Source organism: Gadus morhua, chromosome 6 (assembly GCF_902167405.1).
Source record: "Gadus morhua chromosome 6, gadMor3.0, whole genome shotgun sequence".
NCBI classification, from domain to species: Eukaryota; Metazoa; Chordata; class Actinopteri; order Gadiformes; family Gadidae; genus Gadus; species Gadus morhua.
Window position 1 is genome coordinate 15,305,872 of NC_044053.1, and position 14,389 is coordinate 15,320,260.

At 44.2% G+C, this 14,389-nt stretch overlaps 1 protein-coding gene across 2 annotated transcripts in view; it reads left to right on the forward strand.

Annotated features, from left to right (window-relative positions):
• The window catches only part of sh2b3 (SH2B adaptor protein 3), a 38,220-nt gene extending 23,840 nt beyond the window's left edge, over window positions 1–14,380 (forward strand). For both annotated transcript variants that reach the window (XM_030358420.1, XM_030358422.1), the window contains exons 3-8: window positions 4,437–4,538; window positions 5,559–5,653; window positions 8,315–8,406; window positions 8,532–8,746; window positions 9,423–9,600; window positions 10,661–14,380. In XM_030358420.1, coding sequence (XP_030214280.1) covers window positions 4,437–4,538; window positions 5,559–5,653; window positions 8,315–8,406; window positions 8,532–8,746; window positions 9,423–9,600; window positions 10,661–11,058 — 1,080 coding nt within the window. In that variant the 3' untranslated portion in view covers window positions 11,059–14,380. The remainder of the gene's footprint in view (window positions 1–4,436; window positions 4,539–5,558; window positions 5,654–8,314; window positions 8,407–8,531; window positions 8,747–9,422; window positions 9,601–10,660) is intronic.
• Window positions 14,381–14,389: the final 9 nt, after the last annotated feature.

Genomic DNA, 14,389 nt, shown 5'->3' on the forward strand with positions numbered 1-14,389 from the left:
ATTGGGATATGCAATTTTTTTTTTAATATGTTCAGTTGGGTGTAGTTGGTTATTTGGTTATTATGGTTAAGTCTGTGTCTATCTTGATTTTAAGCAGGAAAAGTTGTTAACCTTTATCTGTCTGATTCTTGAAACCCTCATCTTTTTTTCACTTGTTGCCTTTCAGCAGAAACCATTGATCAACCACGTTGATTAACTTTTTCCTCACCTCAAGTATTACTGCCAGACCTAAAAAGAGTATCAGTGCCAAATAATCAAAACACTGCTAAATGCCTCTCCATACGCCCATCCATGAAGAACCCATCCGCGTTCAGTCCCCAGTAATTTGTACAGCACATGTCTATAATTAGCTGTTATGACAGTATGTTGGGCCATGCCACGCGCAACAAACGCTGTGGATGTGAGAAAGGAAAAAGCTATTGAAACCAGATAGCGAGAGAGTTGACTCAGAACGAAAAGAGCCCAGTAGAGAAATAGTACGGTATCGACCCATCAAGATGTCGAGGAAGGTGAACTCTCTAACGACATGCCCTGAAGTGTAGTCATTCAATGCCTGTAACGTGCCAAATGAGGAACTTCGTCATCTTAAATCTCGGTGTCTCGTTTGTCTCAAATTCCGGTACAGTCATGGTAAAAGTGATCCGTAAATCATGTCAACCTGCAGCCATGTTTATCATAGCCTTACAATACGGGGTTGTGTTTGATTTTTAATAGCTTTCAAATCTCACTGTAAATGGCTTTAGCTCAAAGTTGTGGTTCCCCTGGCTTACAGCATGCAGTATCTGGGCTCAGTTCCCCATAGCAACGCTATGAAGGGCTTCCGCTGATCGTTATACGGCTGCGGTCTGGGAGAAGGCCCCTGGGGGTCCAGCACAGAGAGCTGTCCAGCCAACGCCTCTGGGAATGTACCGATTTATGGTTCCTGATTCAGAAGAAGTTGCCATAAGGTCTTTTTTTTACCATCAGCAGGCTTGTGGTTATTTTACAAAAGGATGCAGCGATTTTTAGTTGATCAAAATTGTTAAAATAGATTAATTGTTCAAGTAATTTATCAAGAACAAATAACAAACAACGCGTATCGGAGCAAAGGCAAGCACACATACACACCAAAAATATATGCGGCTGCTCTTTTTTTAACAAATTACTGCCGCGGTATTTCTTGGTATCTCTTGGTGTCCATGAATTTGTTGGGCCGTATCTGTTCACAATTCCCTCAACCAATCAGACGCTTTGATATACAGCCTGTTGTTGCTCTACCAGACAGACATCTGCTGCGTCCGTCTTTTTTTTTTCTCCTCCCGCCCCCTTCCTTCATCCCCGCCCCTATCCCCGCCACTAACACCACCACCCCCAGCACAGTACACACACACACACACACATATGGTTCCTCACAAAAACAAAGTACAGGCCCGGTACACACATATGGCCTCCAAAGCCCCTGGCTGAGTCACCGGCCCCCACGTTCTCCCCAGGGTCAGGGTCGTCTCACGTGGCCGTCTGCGCTAGCAGCGTTCGCAAACACTTTACCTTTGATCAGTCGACTTGCCTCGAGTCACGTCGACCGACGGCGCTTAAGTCTCGACAGAGTACTACAACACCAAGAAAAGTCTCAATGAATTCATTGAGGATTTTTTTTTGGTCCTTGTTTCGCAGCAGCCTGGCTCAGGCTGAGGCTTGCAGCGTAAGTGCACCTCCAGTCCCGTCTCCTCATTGACTCACACATAACTCACTGAATGAGTCAACAGTGCGTTATCTCTGCCAGTCTAGGCCTTTTGTTGGTATTATTGGCCAATGTGGTGAGGCAATGAGAGTTTCCTTTGGAATAAGGATCTTCATTATTGTCAAGAGGCAAACTAATGGGGAAGTGCTTGATGTGTGCATGAAGGTCTACCCTTACCATATTTTTGCAAGTGTGTGTTCTCTTATGAGAGTGTATGTGTATCTGCACGTGTGTGTGTGTGTGTGTGTGTGTGTGTGTGTGTGTGTGTGTGTGTGTGTGTGTGTGTGTGTGTGTGTGTGTGTGTGTGTGTGTGTGTGTGTGTGTGTGTGTGTGTGTGTGTGTGTATGTGTGTACTCCTGGGATTAAAGTAAACGTTTCTCTGGCTCACACACTGTCACACAGAGTCAAATTCATTCAGGCACTAAGCAGGAAGATCTGCCTCTCTCCTCTCCCCCTACTCCCCCCTCCCACCCACCCAGCACTGTGTTTGTCCCTGTCTTGGCCTCTCTCTCTCTCTCTCTCTCTCTCTCTCTCTCTCTCTCTCTCTCTCTCTCTCTCTCTCTCTCTCTCTCTCTCTCTCTCTCTCTCTCTCTCTCTCTCTCTCTCTCTCTCTCTCTCTCTAACTCTGTCACCCACCCTCTCTTGCTCTCTGTCTCTCTCTCTGTCTCGCCCTACCTCTCTTTTTCTCTCCATGCAGCCCGTAGAGCATAGTGGCTGGGTTCAGACTGCTCCTTGCTAGGATGGAGTCGGCTTCCTCAATCATCGTGTTGTGTGGTCAACCCAGCTCATTGTGATGAGTCAATGAAACCTCCTCTGGTTCTCTGAAATTCCCTTGAGATCTCTCTCTCTCTCTCACTCTCTCTCTCTCTCTCTCTCTCACTCTCTCTCTCTCTCTCTCTCTCTCTCTCTCTCTCTCTCTCTCTCTCTCTCTCTCTCTCTCTCTCTCTCTCTCTCTCTCTCTCTCTCTCTCTCTCTCAGTCGTCAGGCTGCTGGCGATGGTGTGACTTCCGCCATGAAACAGTCAGTGACATTCCACAAATATTCAGAAATGATTTCCTCCTCCAAACAAAAAGCAATATACACAAAAAGACGAAATGAGAAGATTAACTGGTTCAGTCTATGAATCCGGTTAGCATTAAAACGCCAAATGTAATAAGGTGGACGCACTTTATTTCCGTTGAGTCTGGAAAAATTACACAAGCAAGGTTAACCACTTCAATGAGGTGTCAGAAGTGCACATAGGGTGCATACATGTGTGCCTGTGTTTGTGCATGTATGTGTGCTTATTTTCATTTATGTATATCTGTAGGATGAATGGTTCTGCTGAACTAAGTATTGTTTTTCCGTGTGCCGTTTGTGTGTGTATGACATGTCTGTGTGTGTATGTATCTGTGTGTCTACGTTGAGTTTACTTAATCATCGTTTCCCTATCTTCATGGATGCAATTACATACAATACTCCATACTGAATAGTTGAATCTCATTCTCACGGTAACTCCAAATTGCAGGTTTTTTTATTTTATTTTATTTTATTCAGTCATCCTTCTACAACAGTCTGCATCTGCGGTCATGTGATCTCATTACTAGTTTCCACCCCAATCTGTCCACCAGGGGAGCTGTCGTCCACTCCTCAAAGCAGAGAAACACTTTTAAGCTTTTTCTGTTTGTGGAATGCTCACACAAAACACACACACACACACACACACACACACACACACACACACACACACACACACACACACACACACACACACACACACACACACACACACTTTCACGCACCATTCACACACACAGACACAGAAAAACACACACAAATACACACAAACCATCACCATCCACACAAACAACAACTCACACACATGCTCGCGCATGCACGCACGCACAGACACAGCCAAAATTGCATACACTCAACATGCTCTGAGCCCCAGTGTACAGCTGCTTCCCAGGGCTGGGGTGGCCATCTGGATATGCTGTCCTAAGTTTGGAGCTGGGGGTTGGAATTGGCCACATGCATGTTTATTCACGTAAACAAGTCAGCTAGGCCCAAAATGTTTCTTCTGTGCTTCGTGTTGAGCGGTGTGCTGGTCAAGATGAACAAGGGTTTAACCGAATAAGTCAACAAGTCGTAGGACTAATATCGCTCGCACTACAAAGATTGGAAGGTTGGTCAAATCTTTCCAACCATAAGGTGCGATTACATTTTGCTGGCTTAATTTAAACTGAGGTAGCATCTAGACTGCAAAAGATAACTGATAACTCAGTAAGTAATACGGAACTATGAGTAATAGTAGAAATAGTTAATTATTACTGACTGCAAACCACAGTTGGTCCTTTAATTGACAACTGTTCGATTCGTTTTTACATGGACATGTATATTTTTAGCGTTGGCACTGCTGCTGTCCTTTATACTATGTAGGGTAAATGTTCACAAAAACAAAAAAAAAATGTTAATTGTCTTTATAAGAGCCCGTCTCTCGAACTTATCTTGTGTTACCTTCTTAAAAAGGGGCAGACACTGATCGGTTTGGTTTTGAAAGGTTTTTTAAAAAAGCTGTTGACTTGAATAAGTGTATGTATTAAGTGTGTGTGCTCTTTCTGTGTGTGTGTGTGTGTGTGTGTGTGTGTGTGTGTGTGTGTGTGTGTGTGTGTGTGTGTGTGTGTGTGTGTGTGTGTGTGTGTGTGTGTGTGTGTGTGTGTGTGTGTGTGTGTCGCAGGCCTCCAGTCCCAAGCTCTCAGCCCGATGCTCAGACATCCTTCAAGTGAGACGCTGCAACCGGCTGGAGATGCCCGACAATCTCAACACGTTTGTTCTAAAGGTGAGTTCACTTCTCCTATGAAGTATATATATGCGATATATTTACATTTGACATGTTGTTTAACTATATGTTATCAGTATGGTCATTCTGCGATGCACTTTGTGATGCACTCAGTATCGGATTCACAAAAGTATTTACGGACAATTTTTTTTTTCTCTTCTTAAGAACTTAAGAAAAAGAAAGTTGAGAATATTTCTAAACTATAAGATGACAGTTAAATGTCTAAGGGTGGCGCATAAGTTATGCCAAAATTTGGTGATATTGAATTCATAGTTTGAATTGCTTCAAACTATGAATATGTTTTGTCTCTGTAAGGATTTGCTACGCACTGATTCAAATTTCAAATGATGTTATTATTATTTATAGGCTATTAAGGCTATACTAACTACACCGTTTGTTTATCAACTCTCAGGCTTTAACCTCATTACTATAGAGATTTCTTGTGATTAAATTACACTTATCCACACAATGCACTCCGTAATAAAATTGTGAGAATGGAATAAAACAACTACTTATGAGGTTAAGTAGTTAAGTAGTAAATATATGAGTTTCTTAGGAAAATATTGAGGGATTGCAGTAGAGAACAATAACAAACTTCTTAAGAGTGATCTGGCCCCTGGGCTAAGTTGTGTTGAATCATGTTCCAAGCAGAGGCTTTTAGAAATACATCTCCTCGCAACCTGGTGCTGTCTGCAACTGACAATAATTGTTATCGTTTTACATCTGCTACTAATTCTTCTTCTTGTGTATAGTCTGTGACACATTGGGAAATCTTTAGGGTCCTCTCATATGTAGACCTATGGACGTCCCAACCTCTTTAGCCTCATAGGAGAAACGTAAGAGAAAGGAACCAAAACAGTAGCCTGGTGCTGTTGAAACGTGGTCTACAGAAACTGTCAGTGTGAGACAAACAAACCAGCCGGTTCTCTTTCAAAGCCAAGCTCAGCAGTTGGGTTGATTCCTCGGGCAGCGTGGACATTAAGGGACATTGAAACAAACACAACATCTCTGTCTCAACAGGTTAGTCACTATCCAGGAAGTCTGATATTCGAGACGGAAAACGATCAGCAGGTCAGCTCCTGGACCACAGAGCTTAAAGAATGTATCAGCAACAGGTGGGATTACCAGCACACACACAAACACACGCACACATGCACACCAGTTACAGCTGAGCCATAGAAGGGTGTCTTGCAGCCGTACTCTCTGTGCTTTCTGTGCTTTCCACTCTGCTTATTCATGCGAGCGGGAAAAAAACAAAAAAATTGTATTTTTTTACTTGCAGCTGTCTTTCACAAATCCTATTTTTCCATTTCCTTCTTTTTTGTTATTTTGTGTGTGTGTGCGTTTCTGACCTTACCACTGCTGGCTAATTTATAATTAGAACAACATTTTTATACTTAATTACAGTGTGAAATGATTTATTGTGGAGGCATTGAGAGGTCAAACAGATTTGTATAATCTTATCTATGTGGGAATCATTCAGGCTCACAACGATTATTTGCATAACCACTAGCAGCTTTAGAGCGTAGGCTCCCAGAGACCAGCTGTCACATTTGAATAGGCACTACATTACTTAATTTGAACAACAACATTGTTATCATGGAGTCATACATGGAGGATACATGTAAACCTAACATTGACATAGAACACTATTTTGAATTTGTTTGTGTAAAGATCCTACAGGTACGTTTTGGTCTTATAGATTGTTTGATTGCAGTCATAAGTATAAATGTTGTTGAATCGCTGAAGGGACTGCTCTGAAGAATCAGTTATTCCTTCTCATTAACTTGTTCGTTGCGAGCTCTGGAGTGTGAGCTCCGTGGGTGGAAACAATAACAATCATAAACTGCTAATTGCTCAACCAATTATTTGTTACAATCATAAAAGACTGTTAGTTATAAACAGACAGTGGGAATGGGGTGGGTGGGTGGATATAATGAACATGAAATGTACAAATTAATAGAGTTCTGAATGCCACTCTCCTTTATGAAGCCACAGACTATTCTACTTATCGGAGAGAATGGTGGAAGGTCTAATTTAATTGTATATACTTTGATGGGCTTCTCTGTGCCGTTATGGAAAAGACAGAGAAGAGGGACAGGTTATGGATGGAAGAAGAGAGGGAATGACATGTTCCATAGGACTACTGGTAGGAAACAAATCGCTACAAAGCACATGCTGTACGTGGTTAGCTCACTAGCGGGATGAGCCAAAGTCAAATTTTTCAAGTTAAATAACCTTTATACTTTGGCAATATGTATATTACATTATGTAAAATTCCCACATGTATTCCCTTTAAAGCTTTCATTGTTGTCCTGTACATAAGCTAAGAATGGTGGTGGCAAGGCTTACTATTCCTGACAAATATGAACAGAACAAATGATAACTATTAGGAAGAAAAAACCTTGAACACAACCTTGAAGAAACATTGTTAACTGACCAAAATAGAGAGTCTAAATCAAGATCAATCGCATATTTGAAAACCTAGGAAAAATACAATGAACATATGTCTGAAGGTCTTTACAATCGTAACTCAGGGCACTGCACTAACTATGCAAAACTCACCAATGTAGTTCTTAATATTGACCACAGTGAAGCGCGCCGTGTGGCAATATGGAGGATGTCTTTTATTCCTTCTCGTCACTTCTTCTGAATTCATGGATAGGTTTTGGAAGAGGTCCACAATTCAAAATCAGGCCCGGAAGTCCTCTTTATCTCTTCGGCAATCAGGCCTTTTTACTTCAGCTATGGTGAAAATGTAGATCAAAAGTTTGTCTGTGTTTGTATCTGTGCATGCGCCATGCGCCTGCACGTTTTTGTGTGTTTTCCAGTGTGTGTGTGTGTGTGTGTGTATAGGGGGGGGTAACCCTTGTGTGTGTGTGTGTGTGTGTGTGTGTGTGTGTGTGTGTGTGTGTGTGTGTGTGTGTGTGTGTGTGTGTGTGTGTGTGTGTGTGTGTGTGTGTGTGTGTGCACAAGCGTACTTGTGTGTGTGTGTGTATGTTGTACTCAGTATGAAAGGAAGTGTGGGGGACTGGAGTGTATGAGCCTCAGTTGGGGGATCTCAGGAATTATTTTAATTTCGACAGACGTGGGGAATATTCCGACACACACACACACACACACACACACACGCACGTAAACACGTATATTAGACACTTATCCGTTATTCTGTCCTCTCCCTCTATCTCTCTCTCTCTATGTCTGTCACTCACTATCTGTCTCTGTCTGCAACTCGCTTCCTTCTCCTCTCTTCTCTTTAACTTTCTCACTCTACCCGTTTTCTTTGTTCTCCTTATTTATTGTAACTTTCTATCAAGAGTTTTTTTAGTGAGCGTGTGTGTGGGGGAATTTTGTGAATAGCTTGAGTGGCTCTCTACATTCAGGTTGCGGGGAATAAATATGTCTAAAGACTTCACTCGCCGCCTTTGTCTCTCTCACACACACACACACACACACACACCCACAGACACACACAAACACACACACACACACACACAAACTCAGGTAAGCTGAGTCTTCCTGTTATGCAGTGTTGTTAAGTCAGCATTTTAGCCGGATTTGGTCAGGCTTCCCTTATCTAACCATTCTGCTTTCTGCTGTGTGTCTGTGTGCATGTCCGAGTTAATGCGTTTGTGCATGCGGCTGGGGGGGAATATGATGAGTATTCTACAGCAGAAAGTCATTCCTCATACACTCTTTCTTTCTTTCGTTCTTTGTGTGTTTGTACAGCATGAATAACTGTAGCAAAGTCTAAATCATGACTTATTCTTTGTCAGGCCTTTAAGTCTGGATCAGGAGCCCCTCCCCTCGCCATCAGACAACTCGGTCCCAGCCAATCACAGAGGGAACACGGACACAGGAAGCCATGGTGGGTAGAAGTGCAGCGGTTCACCATTCATCCATCACAAGGGGCTGGAGCCTATCCGGACATTTCCAACATTGTTGAAGGAGCAGTCATCGCACACATCGTAAACCACCCAAATGTTTCCTCAGGCCCCTTGACCTTCGCCTTGCCAGGGCTGTTGTACCACAAGACGGATCACTTTCTGTGTCCCTACCCATGGTTCCACGGGCACATTCCGCGGGTCAAAGCCGCCCACCTGGTGCAGAACTCGGGCCTAGAGGGCCACGGAGTGTTCCTGGTCCGACAGAGCGAGACCCGCAAGGGGGAGTACGTGCTCACGTTTAACTACCGGGGAAAAGCAAAGGTACCCTCGTCGGCTCTCTCTCACCCTCTTTCTGTCCAACTAACTCTCTCTGTCTCTGTCTCTGTCTCTGACTCTGACTCTGACTCTGACACTCACTCACTCACTCACTCACTCACTCACTCACTCACTCACTGACGCTGTATGCGGCAGCATACAAGTAATATTAGTGCAAAAGTCTAAAGTATGTTCAGTGTGCACACAACAGACACAGTTGTGCACACACATTTTTCTGGGACCCTTCTCATCTGTATGGTTTACAATATTTACATTTAGATTCATAGTCGGTTGAAGGGAATTTCCCAAACAAATCTTTTCAGTTGAAACCCCTCTAAATTTGAGAAGAACTCCTTTCATTTGCAACTCAGGTATTTTATTTAAAAATGACAACAAGCTGCTGACTTTGTTTTGGAAGAACAGTTTTACCATTACAGGAGCCAGATAGATAGCAGTTGTGAACCAGAGAGCAAGTCTGCAGTCTGGGTTGGGTTGTGCCACCAACACGCCCACCATATCCCTGTGTTTACCAGGAGGGATATGAAAGGCATGTTGCTGGCGAAAATCCCCTTGAACTGGCCAAATTCAAATACTCCCGATTGAGAAGGTCTTGCCTGGCGTGAGAAGCAGCAATCCCCCCCCAAGCGTACCCTGCTCACCTCCCCCTTCCTTGTCCCGGCAGCACCTGCGTCTGTCCCTCACCGAGCTGGGCCAGTGCCGGGTGCAGCACCTGCACTTCCACTCCGTCATGGATATGCTCAGCCACTTCCGCGTCTGGCCCATCCCGCTGGAGTGCGGCGCCGCCTGTGACGTCCGTCTGTCCAGCTTCGTGGTGGCCGGGTGCAGACCCGCGCAGCAAGGTACGACCCCCCCCCCCCCCCCCCCCCTCGCACCGCAGCACGCCTCACATCAGGCGGGGATTCAAGAGTCCAGGTCTTTATTCCACACACGCATAGTACAGTGAAACGGTCCTCTGACATTTAGGAACTAAATCACTTTTGAAATGCAAAACTGTGTTATGAGTGTCGATTATCGCGCTCGCAACTCAAAGTATGATCGGGTTTATGCTTTGGCTATGAAGCCTGTAATTCATAGTATATCAATAATATCAGCCTTCAGTCCGCATGTAAAACTTAAGGCATGTCGATTCAAAAGAGGACCCAAGCTGTCCCTAGAGGTGCAATATAGATAAGATATCAGTTAAATTCCTACTGATATTTTCACTATGCCGACACTATGGAGGGAATTTTGACTAATAGGTCGCAATAAACGAGCTGAAATATAATGCAAACGACCTTAAGTCACTGGAGGCCAAGTTCCACAGTGATCCTGGTTGATCCTGGTTGATCATTTAAATGTTGCAGCAGAAGGGTTATGAAAGGTGATTGTTGTTATCTGTATCGCGTTAATACGATGACGATGTCCCGTGTTGACATGGAGATGGTTCCGCTGAAGCATCCTAGAATTATGCAAATAAAAACATGTCAGCCCACTTACCTGTTTTGCATAGCTTTATCCTCTGGCCACCCAGTGCACCCTGCAGCAGCTCCCATCTGCATCTCACTACCAGCCAGAGAAATAACTGTCACTGCTAGTCACAGGAACGCAGAGAAAGAACCGTTGGCATCCGTTGGTCCCGGTGCCGTGGTTTAGGCTTTCCTTTTGTTTGCCTTTGACACCCAACGTCCTTTGAAGAGGACAAATATTGACACATTTGCATGGTGGACTAACTTTGTTTTAATGACACACATGATATCATTATATTGTTAAATGTGTACATATTCTTTTTTGTTGTGAAGAATTATAGATATCTTCTTTAAAAGATCATGATAATATTTTAAACATCTTTTTTGTGGAAATGAAGAAAATAAATGAATCATACAAATAAGTATTCTTTTCATTTGTTTCGTTCTTTTCCAGGCCAGGTCTCTGGTGTGGTCCTGGTCCCCTTCTCCCTGCATCGCTGGAGCTCTGAGCCCAGCTTGGCTCACTGCAGCCTGGCTAGGAGCCCCAGCCTGCCCCCTCCACTGTCCTCCAACGCAACTACAACGGCCGCCCCCGCCGCTCCTAATAATAATAATACCCCGGGGGGCGGGTCCCAGGCCAGCCAGCCCCCGGGGCCGCCACGCCCGGCCCACCTGGGAGCGGCCCCCACGCTGCCGGCCCCCGGGCCCCTGAGGAGGAGCGGATCCATGGGACGAAGGCCCCTCCTGCGTCACCAGCACCCCCCCCTCTTCCCCCAGCGGGACTCAGACTATGAACTGGAGCCTGAGAGAGGACGCAAGCGTGCCATAGACAACCAGTACATGTTCGTCTGACCTAATGACCCCCCGTGCTGCGCCGGGCTTCACCCACACCCGACAGAGCATCACACACGACACCTCACAACCACCAACACCACACTTCTTCCTGCCAGCCTTCTGGGTGCATGCCTGTATGTACGCTGTGTTTGAATGCATTTTTTTTTTTTTTTTTTTTTGTTTGCGTGTATGTGTGTGTGTGCGTGTCTGTGTTTGTGCGTGTGTGTCTGTCTGTTTGTGTGTGTGAGAGAGCGAGAGAAAGAGAGATACTAGTTAATATGAAATTATCGTTGTTCACAGCAACACCCGTGAACTAGAGCTTAAATCAAAACAAAAAAAACCTAATCAATAAGCAGCTTTGTGTCCAACATGACCAGTGTTGCCACAGTTACCTTGAAAAAGTAATCCGATTACTGATTACTAGTTGCTCCTTAAAATAGTAACTTAGTTACTTAACTGATCACTTTACCCCCCCTGTCAACAATTGCTTCCCCCCCGTCAACAGCTGGTCTTCCACCCCCCACCCCCCCGTCAACAATTCTGCTCAGGGGGCTGGTAAGGGGGCATCTTTACGTCTTGTATACAGGGCCCAGAATTGGGTGCACACCCTGCTTTTCAACCTTTAATGCGTAGACAAAATATCACTGCGCTTTACGAGGCGATCACCGGAAGCAGCTCCACACAAACACACACACACACACGCAGCACCGCGCGACTAATTCCGCCGCTAATAACAACTGGTGGCGCGTGCTCTGGAGAACCAAGGTCGACACACGCCTCTGATAGATTGAAGTCTTTGGAGACTTACGCTTCCCACGCACATGCACTCTCACACAAACAGACGGACAGGCAGACAGACAGACAGACAAACACACACCACTCCATCGCTCTCAACGCCAATCGGTGATCTGGTAAAAAAATAGTAACGCACAGTGACTTTAATCTGATTACTGGTTTGGAAATAGTAACGCGTTAGATTACTCGTACTGATAAAAGTGGTCCGAGGCCAGTAACGCGTTACTGGCATCACTGAACATGACACACACACAAATACACTTGGTGCTGGGTGTTAGTGTGTTTCGGCAGAGAGTTGGGTACCAACAAGCTCTATCAGATGGGTCCACAATGAATGTACCTTTTTTTAAATTGTATTATAGCAGGGAATATATTCCTGTTTTTCAAGGATACTGAGGTAATCCAAATCTTATGTTGAGAAGTTGATCAAACACTGGCTCAGCCAATCATCCTCTGATGTCCCTCTCTTCTGTCTTAAGTCCTCTACATAGTGGATAGTATTGTACGTCCCCTTCAGGTGTGTGTGTGTGTGTGTGGGTGTGTGTGCATGTGTGTGTGGGTGACTTTAGCCTTGCCAAACACCATGCCTGCGAAACCAGTCACCAATGTCTGGAGGTAGTTCCCCTAGCTCTACGTAAGCGATACAAATTGAAAATCTCTTGAGGTAATCGTGATGGTCACATCACACTGCCAATTCTCACACCCACGTGTTTGTTTGTGTTTAGCTCAGACAGCATATTTAACACTCCCCTTCATTAAACAAATATGCAATTACGCTATGAACTATGGTGGAGGCGGCCGGGGAGATAAAGCCAAGGAAGTCTCACATTGCCTTTTTTCAAAACGCTCAAATATATCAGGGATAATCCTCCACGCCAACAAGACGGAGTGGCACTTAAGGTGCTCGACGCAACTCTCTGGGCTTTGTACAGCGCCGCTGTGTGCTGCCATTTTTGTATGACCAGGCAATCAGTCACAGTATTGATCAGTCACAACTTGGGTCAAGGGTGTGAAACAAACACACAGCGCCCTCATCTGTACCGTCTCTCCTGTTGTATTGTTTTCTCAGTTAGCATAATTTGTCATTGAATGAATGCACATGATTCCTTAACAGTGGGTGTATAGAGGGTTCCTATAAACAACATGGACCCTCACTCCACTCCAGGGACTGTTGGGAGTGTTTGACCTGTGTTTGACCTCTTCACACCTCTAAAATGTTTCTGAAAAGCATCTACAATGTTTGATTCCAAATTCCAATGAGGTGTGTTTTATTTTCCCTTTGGCTTCCAACGGCTCCTATTCCACCTTCACCTTAGTTTTTATTGTCTATTTATTGTAGGGAGCAATGGGTCACACGTTATGCACCTACCAGTTATGTTATAAAACTGAAGTAAGTAAACAGCATTTAAGGGGGTACTGTCTGTAAATGTGACTCACAGACTAGATATATGCCTTATATAAATGTGCCACATAGAACAATAATAAATAAAATGAATGCAGGTCCATTTGGGCGAAAACTCTGGACATAAAAAAGTGAACGGGAAGTTTTTTGCAAAACCATAACAAGCGCTTTTCCTTCCCATGTCTCTTAGTATCCATCACCCTCACCCCCTCGATCCACAACGCTTAACACTAACCTAGCTCGATTAGTAGAATATGCTTGATTCATGATGAAGCCTGCTCACTCACTGTCTCTCTTCCCCGCCGTGCAGTTCTTAGGTCAGGTAACTCAAGGTCCGTGGTCTCCGACTGGCTGCCCGTTCTTTCTATCACACATCGATGTTTACTTAATGAATCGTACAATGGTTGTATTGTCTTAAGTGTTTTTGCTCGTCATCACAATTGTGAGTGAAATCGTTCAGGTGTTTGTAACATTGGGAGGGGTCGGAATCAGAACAAAGATGAGTTTGGACAAAGTACGGTTGTCTTCCCTTTTGCTGCGCTTCATTCTGAACGCCCGATGGATCCTCGTTTGTCTATTGGGTATTTTCTCTGCATAAATGTTCAAAAGGAAAGCAACGGTAGTGACTCCAACAGCCTTGTGTATTCCAATGCTTTTTTTTTTTTTTTAACAAGTACATTTTCCTAAACCATGACAGACTTCCAATCAAGCTATATAGAGAGCTGATCATTTGTAGCATTATTGTATATATTGGAGGACATGACCTAACCATGTGAGTGTGGTTAGTTTTAAACTTGAGAACATTCCCACATACTAGGGTGTTGACGTTCAGGCTTTCAGACATTTTGCCCTCTCCAAGCTCCTAACGGCAACCTTTGGTCTGGTGTGCGACCGTGTGCGTTTGAAATGGTCCAGTTGATGAATGTGTGTTCTCAATACTGTTCATTCTGTGTTTGTTATTCAGCACTGTAAACATTCCACGTCATTCTTCCCTCCTAAACAATGACATGTCAAAGCTTTGTAGTGGTTTCAATAGCTTGTGTTCACGTCCCCTTTGACTTCTAAATTATATAAATATATATATATTATATATACATAAACTGTATATTTGACGTTTTGTAAAATAAAGCTAACCAAAAATCATTGATTGTG